General features: G+C 42.4%; 1 protein-coding gene across 1 annotated transcript in view; it reads right to left on the reverse strand.

Moving 5' to 3' along the window:
• Positions 1-1,213: 1,213 nt before the first annotated feature.
• Positions 1,214-19,719, reverse strand: part of RAB8B (RAB8B, member RAS oncogene family) — a 47,323-nt gene continuing 28,817 nt past the window's right edge. The window contains exons 4-8 of the mRNA XM_090029035.1: positions 15,836-15,913; positions 14,248-14,337; positions 9,831-9,896; positions 7,310-7,360; positions 1,214-5,240 (exon numbers count right to left, since the gene is read on the reverse strand). Of these exons, the coding sequence (XP_089885161.1) occupies positions 5,148-5,240; positions 7,310-7,360; positions 9,831-9,896; positions 14,248-14,337; positions 15,836-15,913 (378 nt within the window). The 3' untranslated portion in view covers positions 1,214-5,147. The remainder of the gene's footprint in view (positions 5,241-7,309; positions 7,361-9,830; positions 9,897-14,247; positions 14,338-15,835; positions 15,914-19,719) is intronic.

Genomic DNA, 19,719 nt, shown 5'->3' on the forward strand with positions numbered 1-19,719 from the left:
ATGAAGTAGTCTAAAAAGACCTGACCGTTAAACAAATTGCAGTGAATACATTACTTCTCAAAGTTGCCAGCTAGAAAATGTCATGCTCCAGAGCTGTCCGTCTCAAGATGAGAAATAGAAGCACCAATGCAAGCTCTTCCAAGGCACCTAAACCATGTTAAAGGAGTTGGCATTCAGGCCTTGTCTAGCATGGCAAAAAGTTCCAGAAATTCGTATGAAACCACCATCAAAACAGGTGTAGCTGACAGAACTTCAAGGAGTTGTAGTTTCAGTCAACCTCGTGCAAGGCAAGTTTAAGCTTCCTTTGATGAGAGTACACGGGGGCATAGTCTTTCCTTGGCCTCTCCATCATGCTTCCTGGACAGTTACCCCTTTGTGAAAACGGGAATATTTATAAACCAAGCGTCCTACATCCCAAGAACCAGGGACTGCCCCTCTATAAGCCTTATTGCTTATGTAACCCTCCCACTGAACTTCAGCCATACAGCCAGTGGTTTACAGTTCACTTTTGCAAGGATGAAGTAGGTTAAAAACAGATGACACTCACTCTATACAGGAAATGCAAAGATTTTCTAGATGAGGAAAGGGAGATAAAAATTGGGAACTCCACAGGATTTATTCCAAAACTTTTAGGTAGGGGTAGGATCATCCCATTTCCTTGTGTGCAGCCTTACTTTCTGCTTGTGGTCTCTTCACATTCTGAAGTAGCCGGTTGCACCCTTTCTGATCAGCCTGTCACAAACTGGCCCTTTCTTTTATTACCAAGCCATATGGGCAAACTGGTTCTTCTGGTCTAGCTACCTTCTTTCAAATGTACTTCCATTTGAATAGGAGACTACATTTTAAAAAGGCCTTTCATTTTTAGTCTGTGTCACCATTACTTGGAGTTTCAAACCCCACTTTGTTTAATGACATTTAGCATTTACTTTGGAGATCGTATCCACTTCTCAGATATGGTCATGGGGTTTCCTTAGGAGAACTTGAGTTCTTCTGCAACAGGACTCAGAAGAGGGTTTTTAAGAGGATCCCTCACTGTCACACTCAGCAGCAAGCTATATATTTAAGGGAAATGGAAATCTACAAGCTAATTCATAAGAGGTATCCCCAGGAAGGAGCTAAGTTGGAATCTTCCTGAAACAGACATATGTGCTGACAGTACAGTGAGAATGGCACCTGTTTATAAAGTTACATTATATAAAAAGGACTGGATACCTTCATTATGTAATTTTTATTTGAGACTCACATTGTTGTAAAAAAGTTCACATGGAATAATAAAACCTTTTGGGGGGGGGGGTTTGTCTTTTTTTTTTTTTTAAACAGTATCAGTACACAATTAATGATTAGATTTACAAGTTAAACACATGACAATTCCACTTTATCTGTAGGAGCTTTTCACATTACACCTTTGGAGCAGAGATAAAATGTGTTTAAATTAAACCAACATGGTAGAACAATACTATTTGAAAATTTAAGCATTTTCTTAGGGTCGTGCCTTTTAGACGGACTTTAGTAACTATATTGCATTAAAATAATTGTAATCCCAAGTAAAAGTGTCATTTGCAAAAAAAAAAGTGTAAGGCCATAGGAATGCACTAAAATATTTAAATTCACTGGAAACAAAAAAGCTGAAAATCCTGACTGACAGGTTGAAATGCAAGTTACACTTAAAATATTGGATGTTGCACAAGCAGCTGAGGAAATGGAGGAACAGAGTTAATACCTACAGCTAGTCCTTAAAAACTTTAACCACGCAAGCATCAATTGCATAAATCAGATGCCAAATGCATTTCCAGAATTAAACACATTATGCATTTTATATACTATCTATCTATATGTCCTTCAAGTAGTTAGCCAGCAAGAATTCCTTACTGAGCATGTATTCAACTCCTCCCACTTTTTTTTTTGCTTGTGAAAGACAATTTGGTTTACCCAACATAGAGACTAGAGGAGGAAATGCACTTGCAACAGTAAATCTGCCTTTTGTAAAAAAACTAGACCTTTCAAATCTTAACTTGTACTTAGAAACCCCCACATGTAAGAGGTGAATTAAGTTTCACGTGTGGTTCTGAAATTAACATCAAGAAATTTAATAACTACTTAACAAAAAACTAAGCAGTTTGTTCATGGTTTGCAGATCACAGGACTGAAATCTGGAGTTGAGAAGCATTGAGTCTATAGTTTAAGTTCCAATTATTTAAAAAAAGTGAACATACTGCACACAGACCTTGATGGGGGAAGGAGTGGAAAACCCTGACAGATGTATATTCAATTCCTAACAATCCAGGAATGCCTCCTGCCTTTTCTTAAAAGACCAATGAAAGTCTTTAAAGCAAGATGATGCGAATTTGCTGCTTTGTAAAATCTCTAACAGTTGCATCACTTTTGTTCTAATGGTCATTAGAATACTAGCTAGCTGACTGAGGTATAGTTACAAGTCCTTCAAAAATAAGATTATATAGTCTTGAGCAAAGTTACAAAGACTGCACAAAACAATCATACTGATATTAGAAAAGCCTGCAGCACCCAGTAATTGATGCCCAGGCAAAACATACCATTTATCGTTTATCTGCTTGCCTAAAGCAAAATATAGCTAAAAAAAAGTTCCCAGTGAAACATACAATTGATTTACATGCTAGTATACAGCACATTTTCCCTTGTCTGACAACTCAGACTATATGCAAAGGTCTACATCGACCATTAATCAAGAAATTAGCACACTGATAAAGTGCAGCCACTCAGCCACTTAATACTGCTGCAAAAAAGTATTTTCTTATCCATAAGACCACAACGTTTTCACATAAGACTAGAATTATTCAGGTTTCAGCAGGGAACAGACAAAGTTGTCACTAAATCCTTCTACAAATAGAAAAAGATGAACTTCATATGAACATTAAGTAAAGTGAAGTATTTACCGCATCATTTTATCATGCATAAAGTGAATTTCCTATGGTCTTACCTCAAATTTATGTACAGTTTAGCATAGCTAAATGTAAGAAAATAGCAAAGTTTTTTTCTAATACAACAGAGCAGTTACCCCAATTTGCTGCTGCTTCAAGAAGCACTTCAGACTCTTGCTTACAGGCTCTTTCAGAAGGAAGTTCATGGAGACAAATACTGCATGTACACAGAACCAAGCAGAAAGATGGCAGAAAAAAGAATAAGAAAAGCATTCTGTAAAAGTTGCTAACAACAGAACGTCAGTTTTGGTTTGCAGACAACCCTGAGATACGAATCAAAGTATTATGACACCAAATTAAGTCAGAGGTAAATTACTGAAAATTAACAACATTCATAATAGGTGTCATAACACTTGCTGCTTAGAAAACACTTAACATATAGAAAACTGGATTGCTTTAGCACATCCTTCTCTCAATTCTCCCTCAAAAGTGCTAAGCATAGGCCACAGAAGTTAGGGTTGCTTTTCTTGTTTTTTTATTGAGCTTTTCCTGCCACATCAAAAAAGTGTTACAAAAAAACTAAAGGGCAGGAAAAACAGCAGACCAGAAGTCACATCTAATTAGAGGACTACTTTTGACATGAAGTGGAGACTGGTGGAAAACCACTTAAATTCTGTTTCTCAGGCTTATCCAGGATGCTAAAAGTCCTGTAGATTTAATGCCTGTGGCCCATTAAATTAGTTTTAAAAATTGAGACCTAGAAAGGACAACTTGACATGCAACACCCTAAACTGAAGCAGAGTTGTCTGTGATAACAACCAAGTCACTGTTTAACCACTCTTTACCATGACAAAAAAAGCACATCAGAAAAGTCAGCAGTTTGCCAATGAGAATACATCTACCTTTTCTAACTGAAATGCTGGACACTCAAGTTTGTAGTTAACGCTTACACTGATCCAAGTTTGGCACATCAACAGAAAAGACCAAAGCACCTATTTTATTTTACTCATCAAGAGATAAAAAGTGGTAGAATACCCTGGTTGCAGAATGTTAGCTGGATGAGAAAGGCAACTAAATTTCAACTCGTTTCTAATAGTCATAAAAAACTCCACACTACTAATTTCTGCTGAACTTTTATAAGTGCCTAAGCAGACTGAAAAGGGCTTCATGCATTCAGTATGACCAGATACTACACTCAGCCTTACTGTATCACATTCCTTGCTGATAACAGAAGCAACTATGCAGAAGGCCAACTTGTGTATGACTGCTGTCAAAGTTTTCAAGCATAAAAGGAATATCTTAAATCACAGTGGGAAGTCACCGTTAAGTTTCATTTTACACACTGGAGAGTGGATTCCCAGAAAGGGGATATTTGAAAACCATTTTTTCAGCTACCAGAAGCCACTTAAGTGATATACAGGGAGCTCATCTGTGGTTATATTGAAGATTTTAACCTAGAAGAGTGTATTCTCTCATCAGAAGCCAAAGCAAAAAAAGACAAATTCAGTGTACCCCAAAAAATTAAAAGAAGATAGACACCTGCATTCAATCTAGACCTCTTTAAAAAGGTGCGTTCTGTAAAGGAGACAAGTGACTATGACAGTTTAGAATACAATGCCCAAAGTTTGTTGAAAATAGTTTTTAAAAAGCAACATCCTGTATTTAGTATGTAGAAGCAGTAGGTTCTGTATGAACAGACTTGTGCATCTGTGAAACACAAACTGAATCAAGTGCTTAAATGCCAATTGGTTTAATAACCCATCACCTCATTTTTATGCCGACAGGCGTGTGCACACAGGTGTGTGTGTCATGGATACCTCCCTTTTTCTATTTACAAGAAATGTGTAAAAAAAAGCACAAATCTGTTAAGAATTTTACTTATAAGACAAACTGTGCAAATAAGTGTAAGATTGTGCTAGAACAGGCAAAAAAAGGCTAATATGGATGTGCAAAGTTAAAAGAAATTAGCAGCTTTTGCAACAGGCAATACAAACAGAACGTAATGAAGAAAACAGAGAAACTCCTGCATTTGTGTCTCCACTTCATTGCTTCCATATTTGAGAAAGAGGAGCCTGGCAGGTCAATAGACTTAATGAGCAAAATCCACTTGGTATTTTGTTTAGTGCAGTCTGCGTTCAATGGAGCTCTCAGCAGCAGCTTGGTGGTATTTTTTTTTTGAGGCTGTGACCCTGTGCTTTCAAAGAAGCAGAAAAGGTTCTAAGTGTGCTGCAGTCTATCATTAGAAGTTCATCAAAGTAGCGTGCATCGAAAGAAGCTGCTCTTCTTTGATCGATTTTCAGTTATTTTTACTGGTCCACCTGCGCCTGATGAACTATTATCATTCTGAAAAAAAGCAATATGTAGTTAATAGCCATGCTATAACGGGTGGGGGAAAAATAACTTCAGTATCCCTCACCTCTAATTTTACCCACAACGTAAAATGATTGATTACTTAATTTCTAGTAAAGCTACCTCCAATTTAAAGTTTTAAATTGGGGGGGGGGGGGGGGTGAGAGGGGCAGGGGAGAGGAAGAGAGAAGAGGAGGGGAGACAGTTCAAATGATCACATATACCTAAACACTATTCTCAAGAACAAACAACTATGTAAGGGCTGTATCACAAAGCTTTATGAAGCATGCAGCTCTTTAAAGGATTTTGACTATACATGTACAATTATATGTACCTGTTCAAAACAGAGAGCACAAAAAAGCACAGCATAATCCATGACAAGAAAGTTATTTCAAAAAGGTTGCAAGGAGGTAGCTGTGTTAAATCAAGCTGAGGAGTGTTTTGAGATCCACCCTTAGTGAATGGCTTAAAGATGTAAATGATTGGGTCAAATGTGTCTAACAAATAAAATAGGCTGTGCCTAGTTTAATCTCTCTCAGGCTTGCCAACTGTCTGTATATTACAGAGTCAGTACAAATTCAAGCTAAAAACTCCTGCCTGTGGAAGTAAAACAAAATACCTCCCTCACTCCAAGAAAAACAAAACAAAACTGAGCCATCTGTAAAAACTAAGCAGTCAGAGCTGACAGAAGCTCCCTAGTCAGAAAGAAGCTAAGTGCAGTATTACAAGACAAGCAGGCTATGACAATACCCCAGACATGTGCTGCCGCTGAGTCCTGTCAGCTGACTATAACAGTGATGGATCACAGGTAGGCTTTTTGGAGGATCCATGCCAGGACATGGGGCGTGGGACTTGGGACTGACAAGGATAACTCTGGTGGGGTGAGGCCCAGAGTACAGTTAAGACCATCAGGGTGTAAAACCATTAACTGCAGTCAAACAGGGTTACTAACACAAGATTTATGTTTTTTGGTTTTTTTTTTTAAACTACATACTTTTTTTTTTTTTAATTTAAAATGGCTTGTATTAAATCCTAAATGTGAATTCAACCCTTCTAACTGGATCCTGTTCTTTATCCACCAATAACAATTTTCTTTGTCAACCCAATTGTTTATTAAAAGGACACTTGTACAAGCATTTTGAAGCAGTAGTTAATAAAACTTAATTACTGTTCTGTGTTCCACTTCTACGCAGGGGCAACCAATTCCTATTAATTAAATGCAGACTCCATTCCAACCCTCAAATTCAAGGCTCAATAAAGCAAACTACAGCCTCTTCTTTTAAGCCTACACAAGTTTAGTTTCACTATCTTATTGTCAAGTGCATATGGCTTTGCAAAACCTCTCAAGCTGAAGTAGGTACTCCTCCTCCAAAAGAAAGGAGGTGTCAGACACTGCAGTACAACCCTGTCCAAGAAAAAAAAAAAATGCTGTTTTTTAAAAAACTAGCTCCATACTGCAAACCTGTGGTGATAGAAGGTAAGACTGCTTGATGCACATGCCCTAATTCTCAAAATAAATTAAAAGATTATTATGAAAGTTGGTCTGGACAACTATATGTTGTATTTAGTATAAACTTGCATTACAACTACAGTGGACAAACATGTTCAACTAGAAAGGCTGTGTGGAATGCATCTAAAGTGAAACAAGCTGCTCAGTTTAGAGCTTTCTGAAGGTGACACTATGGTAAAGTAAGATTCAGAGGACTCCTTAATTTAGCCTGTAGAATTTATAGAACACAAGAATAGCCACAAGCTATGAACCACAAGTGGACAGAAACCAGTTTTCTGTTCCTAAAACCTAACAGGAAGTCTGATAAAGACAGCTGGAATGTGTGCCTACAAAAGTGGATTTTACTGCAGCTCTAATAAGTCTCCAGAAATGAACCATGATAGGAATAACACCTACCAAAATCTGTGCTCACAGATTTATGTAAAAACTGATTCAGTTACTTGCAGTTGCATGCAAGACTACTGGACAAATTCCGAGTCTGAACTTTGAAAAGCTTTGCAGTACTATGGATCACGAAACATTTTATTTCTACATAACATTTAGAGGTACAAACCATTTTTCTGTTGAGCTTTGTCATAATATCCCGTGCAAGCGTAAAGAATGCCTGGAACCAAATAAAAGGTTACATTAACTATAAGGTATCACTCTTCATAAAACACTTCAACTACTAATTAACTAGAAAATAACGCATTTAAAATTAGAAGTATTTTATCTTATTGTAAAATGAATATTTTGTAATCAAAAGATATTTAAATCTGCATTCCCCCATCCTTCTGCTGGCATTGGGTAGATTTATTCTGACAATAAAAGAATCAACACCTTTCAGTACTGTGTAAACCAGGAGTGAAAAAACTCATCCCTTTGCTGACCATACCAACCCCTGCCAAGCAGCCATGGGGCCAGGTAGAGCCCACATGCTGCATGCCGCATGCACCAGCCCCCAGGGCTGTCATGGGGTAGGTCTGGACTGGTGCTGAAGGCAGCACAGGGGGGTCAGACATGCTTGGGTCTTAGACCCACTGTGATGCATACAGCACCAGGTCCAGCCTGTACACCACAAGCAGTGCACACCTCTCAAGCTAGCTTCATGCACAGAAAGTCCCTTGGTCAGCATGTGCTGCCTGCAGGGCTGAACCAGCCACATATGCTGTATACCTCACAGAGGACCAGCACAGGGCACATGCTTCATGTAGCACCCAGCTAACTGGTTCTGCATGCTGGTGGTATGGAACATGTCCTGTGCCAGCTGCCTGTGAAGCATGCAGCCAGTCCAGCCCCACATGGCTCAGGCAGCATGTGCCAATCCCTGGGTTTGCTGGCACATGGCCCTCAGGGTCAGCACAGGAGTTTAAGGCATGGGCTGCATTCAGTACCCCAGATCAACCCCATGGGCTGCCTCCAGCATATGTGGTCTACCATGTATACCACATGCAGCATATGGGGCCAGGGCCAGCACATGGGGCCAGACCAGCAACCTGTGGGCTATATCATATACAGCTCCATGGGCTAGATCTGGCCGTGGTCTGCATATTTGAACCTCCTTGCATAAAACATTTAAGGGAAAGTCTAAATTCAAATATGTAGTAAACAACTATTTTGCATCCAGCTGCATGCTGTTAATTGGGCTCTCTTTTTCCTTTAACAAAGAATCTGTACAAACACAGCAGAGATTAAGAGCTCCCTCCCCACATATTCCTTTTTATAAGGGCTGCCTAGGCACTCAGTTCTTGCTCTTAACTTGCCTACAGCCCCTTTAATGCATTGCTACATTTGACATCTAGGATGACAGACAGGCAGAAGTTTAAGTGGTAACTAGAGTCCACATTCTAAGGTAATAAAATTACTTCTCTAGGACTACAAGAAGCCCCAATTCTCAAAGACAGAAAGCAAAGATGTTCTCAGTGCAGAGACAAACCAAATGTTTTCCAACCCACTGTTTTCTGCATGTCCAAGCAGAGAGACAAAGCAAAAAAATCATATACGAGATGCTTCTGAGAAGGATTAACCTCCAGAAGTGAAGCAACTGGTAAAAATAATATTCAAGCATTAATGTTAGGTCAGCTGGGTGTCTGAACTGCACTCAAAGGGGGATTAAAGCAAGGAGGAAATACAACTAAAACTGCCATTTAGTTTAGAGCTGTGGCTGTATGTGCTACTGTACTTCCTACACCTAAATCAGAATGTTCCTGCACAGTAAGCAACAAAAAGGTTAATCCTGACCAAAGCACGTACTAAACCAACTGCTTTAAACTTATTTTCCTGCCCACGGCTGGAAAAATAGTACATTTGGACACAGCCATGTATAAACTACAGTTGATTCAATGGTAAGATTCAAGCTGAACCACATTGCTTAAAGGTTTCCTTTGCTTATATCTTTGTCCTTAGGAATTGAAGTATAAATGTAATGGTGCACTCAGCATGGAGGTTCAGCATATAGCTGTATTTGTAGAAAAACTGACTATAAATCTATAGGACTGGTTATTAGAAACCAGTCCAAGCTACTCTGAGCTTCAGTTTCAGCACAGCATATAGATCACAAATTTAGTCCTCTCAGGAAGAGCCAGGGCAAAGTCTCATCCATCTGTACAAGACATTCAGAAGTAGCCTGTAAACTTAGTTCTAGGACAGAAAGCTCTGTATTTTGTTGCAGCACAACCCAGGGGCCTGTTACACTAAGCCACAGTCAAAGATATGGCTCATGGACCATATCCAGCCTGTGGAGTCCCATCATCTGGCCCATAGTGCTGATGAGTTTGACACCCTGTACTAGACCATGTGTAAACAATGCATGGAGTCACTGTTCCAAAGCTCTTGCAACTGAGGTGGCTAGACACTGTTACTTTGCTGTTAACACCTGCTTAAAGTGTGGCCACATTACCAGAAGACATGTGATATGTTATGCTGGATCCTACAGCAATTAAATGAGAATAAAATTGGCAGCACAGGAGGGGAGAGGAGTATTGGTGTAAGTATGCATCAAGTCAAGCCCAGGACTCAAATATTACACAACACAATTACTTTGCAACAGTCATTTTGAGGTTAAAAGACTCATAAATAGGATGCCAATATCTTACCTCTTCCACATTTATACTGGATTTTGCACTTGTCTCCAAAAATTTGATTCCATAATCAATTGCTAACTGGAAGACATATGTGAAAAGGTTGTCAATATTTGTAAGTAAAAACTGCAAAGTGACTAAGTATCTTAGGTAAATTAATGGAGCAGTGGCAGTCACTCCATTAAGCATGACAGCCACGGTCTTGGGCTTTAGACACCAAACCAAACCACACCAAAAAATCTGACAAGAAAGCACATATATGTACCCCCACAGAAGGTAAACATTCCTGAATAGCTGTGTAACATTTAATGAAAAACAACCCACAGCAAGGCACAGAAATTCAAAACAATTGCTACTTAAAAACCAACCATATAAACATTAATTCAGTATTACTCAGACAGTGAAGTAGCAAGTTACATGGCGCTCTTGAATTGAATTGAAAACCTGCAGTCCCTACAGTCATGAATAATTCAAAACACATGTGCTATCTTTTACTATCACTGTAACCAATGTACCATAGTTCTATTTTCAGCACAAAATTTGACACCCTGTTTACAGGCTACTTTGACTCCCTCTCCCTGGTTTCAACTGGAGCATGTGTCACAATTTAGCTCGTTAGGCCAGAGATGGAGCCTACGCCCATGTATCCTTCAGCCCCTGAGTAGGTCAGAAGGTGAACCTTGTCTGACCTATTGTCTGCAAAAGAAGTACCTTGTGCAGAGCCCAAAGGGAACTGTGAGCACTTTTATTATATAAGGGTGTGTCTGGACAGGGCTCGGCATATATGTGTGGGTCCGTGTGCCATGAGAGTGACACTGGCTGAGGGCAATCAGGAGCACAGGCCTGTTATGGTGTGTTTGGAGACATACAGAACAGTAGTCTTGTGGTGTGTTGGTGCATTGGTGTGGGTTATCGTTGTGTGGTATTGCACATTAGCCCACTCTGTGACCGCAAAGGTTCAGCGGGCAGAGCATACCCTCGGCAGTGAGGCCACTGTAGAATTGGCCATCATCCCCAGTGAATGGTGACTCCTAAGGCTCCATTTGCTCCCACCACTGTTCATCTCATGTGAGAGTGGCCAGGGCTGGCTACCCAGATATGCACTGCACTTAAGCTGCAGCCCTCTGCTCTCTGGGGTAAGTATACCCTCATCTGCCATTCTCTCCATCCTCCCTTTTCTAAAAGCTGAAGGTAAGCTGCCAATATATAGTTCTGGGCATGTTGTGATCTGAGGCAGCAGATATCCTGTGTTTAATAAAGTTTTACTCTTAATGTAATAAAGGTTATTAGGTTTTCCAGTAAAGGTTAATACTTGTTAAAGTTGTTGTTTGCATTGCCCTTGCTTAATTGTTACTTACCTGTTTTAATTAAAAACTGTTGGATTCATGAACTTTAATTCTGTGTGGGATCTCCTTACTTAGTCAAAGTATAAATTAATTGCCAGGATGTCAGAGCAGCTATAGATACACTCAGGCAGCTTGTTAACCAGGTGGGTGCAAAAAGTTACTTCATCTGGAACTGGACTAGGACATAGCCATTAATTGGGCAGTGCTAATTAGGCACCAATAAAGTCCAGGTCCAACAATCTACAGTGAGTAGATTTAGTTTGCCGAAGAACTACATGTGGTTCCCAAGTCTGACAACTGAGTATCACTGCCTTAACACTATTCACCCAAAGCAGAACCCCTAAGAAGATTTCATAGACATTAGGGCTGGAAGGGACCTCAGGAGATCATTGAGTCCAGCCCCCTGCCCAAAGGGCAGGAAGTCAGCTGGGGTCATAGGATCCCAGCAAGATAAGCATCCAATTTGCTCTTGAAGGTGTTCAATGTAGGTGCTTGAACCACCTCCGCTGGCAGACTGTTCCAGACCTTGGGGGCTCGGACAGTAAAGAAATTCTTCCTTATGTCCAGCCTGAAACGGTCTTGCAGGAGTTTGTGACCGTTCGACCTCGTCATCCCTTGGGGCGCTCTGGTGAACGGACGTTCCCCCAGATCCTGGTGGTCACCCCTAATAAAACTTATAGGTGGCCATCAGTTCACCCCTGAGCCTGCGCTTTTCCAGGCTAAAGAGGCCCATGGCTCTCAGCCTGTCATCATAAGATCTGTTTTCCTGACCTCTGATCATGCGCGTGGCTCTCCTCTGGACTCTCTCAAGCTTCTCCACATCCTTTTTGAATTGTGGAGCCCAAAACTGGACGCAGTACTCCAGCTGCGGCCTCACCAAGGCCGAGTACAAGGGGAGAATGACGTCCCGGGATTTGCTCGAGAAGCATCTATGGATGCATGCCAACATTTTGGTCGCTTTACTAGCCGCAGCATCACATTGCAGGCTCATGTTCATCTTGTGGTCAATGATGACCCCCAAGTCTCTTTCTTCTGTAGTGCTAACCAACGTAGCACTGCCGAGCCTATAAGGGTGCTGCAGGTTTTTCCTCCCAAGGTGGAGAACCTTGCATTTATCGGTGTTAAACACCAGGAGGTTCTCGTCTGCCCATTTGCTGAGCTTGTCCAGGTCAGCCTGGATCACCCGCCTATCTTCTGGCATGGATGCTTTGCCCCAAAGTTTGGTGTCATTGGCGAACTTGGCCAGTCCACTCCTGACTCCAATGCCCACATCATTAATGAAGATGTTGAACAGGATGGGTCCCAGGACAGAGCCTTGAGGGACCCCACTGGTCACAGGGCACCATGATGAGTGACTGCCATCAATCACAACCCTCTGGGTCCGACCACAAAGCCAATTTCCCAGCCAGCAGATCGTGGTGGAGCCAAGGCCACAACTGGGTAGTTTGGCCAAGAGGTGATCATGGGATACCAGATCAAAAGCTTTAAGTCAAGATACGACATCAATCTCTTCTCCCTTGTCCAGGTGATAGGTCACCTGGTCATAGAAGGAAATGAGATTGGTCAAACAAGACCTACCCGCAACAAACCTGTGCTGGCTGTCCCTTAGAATGTTAGCCTGGGCCAGTCCCTCAAGGATGGCCTCCTTAATAAACTTTTCTAAGATCTTCCCCAGGATAGAAGTCAGGCTAATGGGCCTGTAGTTAGCCGGATCCACTCTCCTCCCTTTCTTGAAGATCGGCACCACATTGGCCTTCTTCCAGTCTTCGGGCACTACACCAGAGCACCAGGAGTTTTCAAAGATCCAGGTGCTGGGCTATGATGCTCGCCAGCTCCTTGAGTACCCTGGGGTGCAGATTATCAGGGCCGGCTGACTTGAAGGTATCCAGCTTCTCAAGGTGTTCCTTCACGAGGTCAGCATTGATGGAGGGTAGGGGATCCCCCTCACCCAGACTTCCCTGTCCCATAGCAGGCATGGGCATCCCGTGTGACTGATGAAAGACTGACACAAAGTACCTATTTAATAGGTTGGTTTTTTCCTGGGCGTCAGTTGCCAGTTGCCCCATCTGGTTTAGCAGGGGTCCAACATTGCCCTTGCTTTTCCTCCGGCTCCCCACATATCTGAAAAGGGACTTTTTGTTGTCCTTGATGCCTGAAGCTAGTTGGAGTTCAGTTGCAGCCTTGGCTTTCCTGGTTTGGTCCCTGCAGGACCGGACCAGCGCGGAGTAATCCTCCTTGGAGGTGAATCCCATCCTCCATCCTTTGTAGGCTTTCCTTTTTAGCCACAGTAGGTCCGCTAGGTCTCTGGAGAGCCAGGGGGGCTGCTGTGCCTTCTTGCTGCCTTTCCTCCGTGTTGGAATAGATTTAGCTTGTGCACTGAGGATCGCTTCCTTGAGAAGCAACCACTCTTCTTGAACTCCCAACTCCCTGGGGTCATGGTCCCCGAGGGCCTGACTGACTAGCCTTTTGAGCTTATCAAAGTCGGCTTTTCTGAAGTCAAGGACTTCTGTGTTGCCGACTGACTTGCCAGCTTTACAGCGGATGGTGAAGGTGATCAGCTCGTGGTCGCTGTCACCCAACTTCCCATCAAGATCAAGGCAAAGTAGAACAGCATACAGCATTTACACACAGTTATACACTATTCCCCCTGCCAATATCACTGACAGTCAGCCATAACACTTCAGTCACATTCACAGTGTTTTAATATATGCAACTTAAACCTTAATAGTAAGGAACAGCCAAGGTAATTATTTTAACCTTAGGTGAGGCTAATTAAAACCAAGATTCCTCATTACAAGGACAGGAATAATTCAGAGTATGCTCCAATTTAGGAGGATGACTTAATACTTCCACCCACAGGTATTAAAACTCACGTCCAACATTCTTTAGATTATCTTGCTCAAGACAATATTGAGGCTGAAATGATTTCAATGCAAGTACCACAAAAAGCTTGAGGTCCTATCATGTTCCAAAATATGGAAGTTTAAAGAATAATATTTTGCTGGGAAGCAAAGAAACAGAAAGAATTCAGGACCAGTAGTAAGATTTATCCCCCCACCCCAATCAAAGCCACAACCAAATTTTACCTTCTCTCCTTTTTCTTTTGAGACTTGTCTCTTCTCATTCATATCACATTTGTTACCCAGGATCATTCTTTCTACATCTGAAGACGCATGCTGAAGGAAAAATAAGCTCTTGTAAACATAGCACAATTATTAAAAACCCACACAAATCCTTTGCTGGTCAGAAACGACCATATTTACTCAAATCCAAGATGAAATGCCACCTCTCCTCTCCTCCCCCCGCCCCTTAGCAGGGGTGTGGAGGGGCACACAGCAGGAAAAGCCCCAGCCTGGATTTAAGTACAGGCATACCTCGGAGATATTGCAGGTTCGGTTCCAGACCACCGCAATAAAGCAAATATTGCAATAAAGTGAGTCACACAAATGTTTTGGTTTCCCAGTGGATATAAGAGTTATGTTTACACTATACTGTAGTCTATTAAGTGTGCAATAGCATTGTCTAAAAAAAGCAATGTACATACCTTAATTAAAAAATACTTTATTGCTAAAAAATGCGAAGTGAGCAAATGCTGTTGGAAAAATGGCGCCGATAGACTTGCTCGAGGCAGGGTTACCACAAACCTTCAATTTGTAAAAAAAACGCAATATCTGTGAAGCGCAATAAAGCGAAGTGCAATAAAATGAGGTATGCCTGTACAAGCCTCCCCCACGCTTCCTCTTCTGGTATAACCCTTCCAGCCTTGGCCCTGCCTGGCTAGAAGCTGCCGCTACTTCTCCCTGGATGGACCAAGGCCACGCTGTGGGCTGGGGCTGTGCTGCTACTAGCTTCTCCGGAAATGGAGGAACAGAACTGCAGCAGAAGACAAGACAAGAGGGGGTGAACAGAGGCAGGGAGCAGGCACAGATGAAGGCAAAACAAAGGGCAGGGATCTGGCCCCTCACCCACCCCTGCTGCTTTCCCTGCCACAGCAAAGTGAGGAAGGGGGCAATGAATTTAATAAGTTTAGATACTATATAGAGAATAATAATTATTGTAGAGTAGTTTTAAGTCATCTTGGATTTGGATAAACATGGTATTCTATACATTACTGTTTCATTTTTAGTAAATGTTCTAATCTAGTGTCATTACTAGAAAGGAAAAGTTTCTGAAAAAAAGATTCATCTAAGACTTCAATTTTAAGTGCTTAGGGCACCAACATTTTGTAGACATGCAAGTTTTCCTAGTCTGATTTGTTTATCAGCCTCCAGTATGGCCACAGGTTGTCCAATGAGTCAACCAGTAGAACAAAGATCCAGAGTTGTAGACTTTACTAGTCCTGGATTGCTAACGACAAGTCTGATGAAATATCAGCAGAAGCTTGACCCTTTATAACCCAAAGCAAAAGGAACAGCAATGGAAATTAAATTTGGAGCAAGCAATTCCAAAAGTCTTTAAATAACTGCTTTCAAATTAAACTTTCATGTCTAGACTTCCAGTTTACCCTCAGCTGGAAAGGCAGACAAACCAGCTTCTGTAAAGACTACTGTTCTGGTCAGTGCTCAGTTTCAGCTGGCTACACATAGGTTGTTCTACTTTTAACAAAGATTGCTTTAAAAGGTAATTATCTATAAACTACTGAGAGATTGAATGCCACCCCCAGAACACACCTACCTCTTCAATGTTTCTTATCCAGTTTTTAATGTTGTCAAAAGATTTCTCATTTGTGATGTCATACACCAGCATAATTCCCTAAGGAAAAAAGCCAATTAGCAAAGCTAACCTTATTAGTCCAATTACACTACTAAACATCCAATAAGCCACATACACTGTTGTGTGCTTTCTGAAGGTTTCACATGAACATCTTTCTCAGTTCAAAAGGGTATAGGAATATCTATAGTTATCCCACTTCTATTATCACCTAGCGCTTTAACAGAATAAATAACTACATATTAATAACAGATTAAACCAGAGGTGGGCAAAATGCAGCCCACAGGCCAGATGAGTCACACCAGACCATTCTACCCAGCTTGGAGTGCCCCTAAAAAACTTAGAAAATTAATATTTATCTGCCCCTGGCTGCCTGTCATGCAACCCTCGATGGCTTGCCAAAACTCAGTAAGCGGCCCTCTGCCTGAAATAACTGCCTGCCCCTGAATTAAACCATGGTCAATAAGAATTTATAGGATCACAGGAAAAGTTGGTCTGGAAGTAACCTCATGAGATCATCTAATATTAAATTGTTTTACTATTAGTACAGCCAGCAATCCGTCTTCCTAGAATAAAATTGAATATTGGGCTACATAGGCTATTTTTCAAACAAATACTTCACAGTGCACACAATACAATACAGAATAAACAACAGCCCTATAAGTTTTCACTGGGACAAATGAGGTTTTACAACAAATATGATGCTAAATGGCATCATCTGCTGTTCTGCAGAGATGTTCATGTACATGCTGTTTATGCACAAGCACAATAACACAATAGCAGCTCACACCTAATCCTTTTCTAGCCCTAAAATGGGCTTGAAAGATTTTTTTTAAATCATTACTATCCCCCCTCCTCCCCAAAGAGCCCCCTATATTCCAAGGCTATGAATTCATTTGGCTACATTTTGCCTATGGAGGGGTAGCGAAGCTGAATACAGCAAGAATTAGTTGTGCATTCTAAGTGATAACAAGTAGTACTGACGTGTCTAATAAACAACTTGAAGTTAACCAAAGCCCATCAACCTCAAATTTCCAAATTTTGCCATTGTGTTCAATGTAAGTAGTTTTAGCAATCAATACATGTCTGTAAGGAACTGTTTAGAGTCAAAGGGCTGACTACAGGTACAGAAACATGAAGGTTACACCAGTGTAACTTACATATTTTTTGCATATCAAAGTAAGTTACAGCAGGAAGCAGAGTAGACAGACAACCAGCTTGTCCTGGTAGCAGAGAGCAAGCTGCTATTACAGCAATGCACCACTAGATGGTGGGGGAGCAGGTACAAAATTAAGAGATGCACACAATAGTCCAGGGGCAGGCAATTATTTCAGCTGGAGGGCAACTTAGAGTTTTGATAAGCTGTCAAGAGCCACACAGAATCTTTCAGAAGGTATCATTTTAACAAGTTATAGATAAAAAGATATACTTAAAAAAAAAAAAAAAAAAAAAAATCAAACATCTAATGTAACATTTATTTTTCTTTTAAATATATTTTGTCCTGATTTATGTTTTTCAGTAGAGAGAGAGAGTGTGTGTGTGTAGATATAGATATAGAGCTATATAGAGGCATTTGCATAATAGCTCCACATATAAAGTCTTACTTTTGTATGGGGGGAGGGGAGGGGGGGAAGGGCTGCCAGAAGAGGGCTGCCCATGTGCTAGGTCCCAGGAGCTGGCCAGGGGTGGTAGGGGGAGGCAAGGGGGCATATGCAGCAGACCTCAGTTAGGAGGTGCAGTGCAGGTGTGTTTGCCCCACCCTCCCCCACCTGGCTGCACCCACAGTGTTCTTCATGTGGCCAAGCTGTACCAGCCAAACTGTACCACCCTAGTCCCCAGTCCCAGCCAGCATGCAGTTTCCTGGCAGGGCTGCTGCAGCTGCCTGGGTCCTGCTCAGCTCTCCTCACCTAAAGCAAATCCTCCTCCTCTTGCCCCTGCTGCACCACTCAAGATGGAAGGAAGCTCCCAGCTGCCTTCCACCCACCCGCAGGTGGCTGCTTATCATGCCGGGGGAGCAGAGCAGGTAGAAGACAGTCAGGAGTAGAAGCTAGAGCCCCACACCCTGGGACAGGGCAGCAAGGGGGAGGAGGGGCCACTAATGAAGACAGGGGGAGCCAAGCAATACCTGGGAGGCTGCAGTAGCAACATTTCTGCTGGAAAGTTGTGCATGTTGGCCAGGGCTGTCAGTAAGCATGGCCATGGCAGGTGCAGGTGGGAGCGTGAGATGGGCTGCTCCAAGCAGGGTTTGGCTCCAGAGTGCTGCAAAGGCAACTGCAGGCCGTATTTTGCCCATCCTGCAGTAGTCAGTTGAAATGGACTAGACTTGGAACACCCCACCCTCCCCAAAGTATGACTTCAGCTGCTTTGCTACAGGGTAACAAACAACAGTAGAGTGGTCTATATCTGCATAGGGCTATATATCATTTGTCTATAATTCTCTCTTTTACACCATTGTAAAATACAAGCTACATTGGTGCAATTGTGTCTGCACCTTAATAGAGGCAGCTTATACATCACATCCTGTTTGGATTTAGCTGCTGAATTCTCAACCTGATGAATGTGGTAAAAGGCAGTAAGCACAGAGATTTAATTAAACCTACTGAATAGCTCCAATTGTAGGTTAAGTCTGAATACAGATATACCCTCTCCTCCACCCCCCAATACAATAACTACAAAGACTGTGACCTGAACTGCTAATGACATTACAAAACCCCAGAGTAAAGAATCCAAACAATTAAGTGCACCACAAAATACTGAAATAAAACTGCACAGAAAACTGATTTAGGACTTACTGCATGCAGAAAAGTATTGCAAATATAAAAGTCAAGACTGTAGGGGGCTTGACCATAGGTCAACCGCATGTATAAGTAAAGTGTGATTGTTATGGTTAGTTGGAGCTAGAAGAGGTAGCCTTATTCAAAATAGACTACTTTTAATGTTAACAGATTTGCAGGTCACCAATTCTGCTGCAACATGAGAACATGAAAATATTGACTGTACGTAGGGCACTTATAGACATGGGGTAGGGGTGCACCGATAGATTTTTTTGGCCAATACCAGTGGCCAATTTTTAACAAGCCATATCAGCTGACACTGATCCAATTGCTGATATGCAGCCCAGCAGCTCGAAAAGCAGCATCCAGCTGGTAAGTCTGTTGTGGGGGAAAAGGGGAAGAAAGGGACATGGGGATTGCAGACCAAGGCCCCCACGATGAGGGAAAGAGTGGGGCTGGTGTTGGGGCAGGGGCAGAAGACTGAGACACAGCTCATCCAGGGGTGCAGGGAGGGGCAGGCTCCTGCCAATACATGCACCCCAGGAAGACATGGGGTTGTGTGCCCCCTGGATCTGTGTGGGGCAAGGGTGAGCGACAGCAGCATTGCGATAAAGGGGGCTACGGCAAATTTTGGGGTGGCTGTAGCCCACCCTGCAGTCCCCCCTCCCAGTACCATCCCTGCCCAGCCCAAGAACAGCCCTGGCCCAGCCAGAAAGAGCCCCTGGCCTCAGCCCACAGCAGCAGTCTGCCCTCACTCCAGAGATCCAAGGGGTCTCTGTGGGGGTGCATGCAGTGGTGGGAGCTGACCCCCACCCTTCCCACAACCTGCAGACAAGCCACAGCTCTGTCCCCAGCTGCGCAGTGCCTGCCCATGTCCCTCTACCTCCCTTACTGCAGGAGTCTTGGTCTGCCTCACTCCCAAGCCCCTTCCTTCCCCCTGCCCCTTCTCCCCACCCCCAAACAGACTTGCCAGCTGGATACCACTCTCCAAGCTGCCAGGCTGTGCTCCTGGCTGCCTGCATGCTGTGCTGCAGCTGCGCATGCATGAGGCATTTATCAGTGACGTTACTGGCC

This window comes from Crocodylus siamensis, chromosome 15 (genome assembly GCF_052110815.1).
Source record: "Crocodylus siamensis isolate JL-2025a chromosome 15, ASM5211081v1, whole genome shotgun sequence".
Taxonomy (NCBI): Eukaryota; Metazoa; Chordata; order Crocodylia; family Crocodylidae; genus Crocodylus; species Crocodylus siamensis.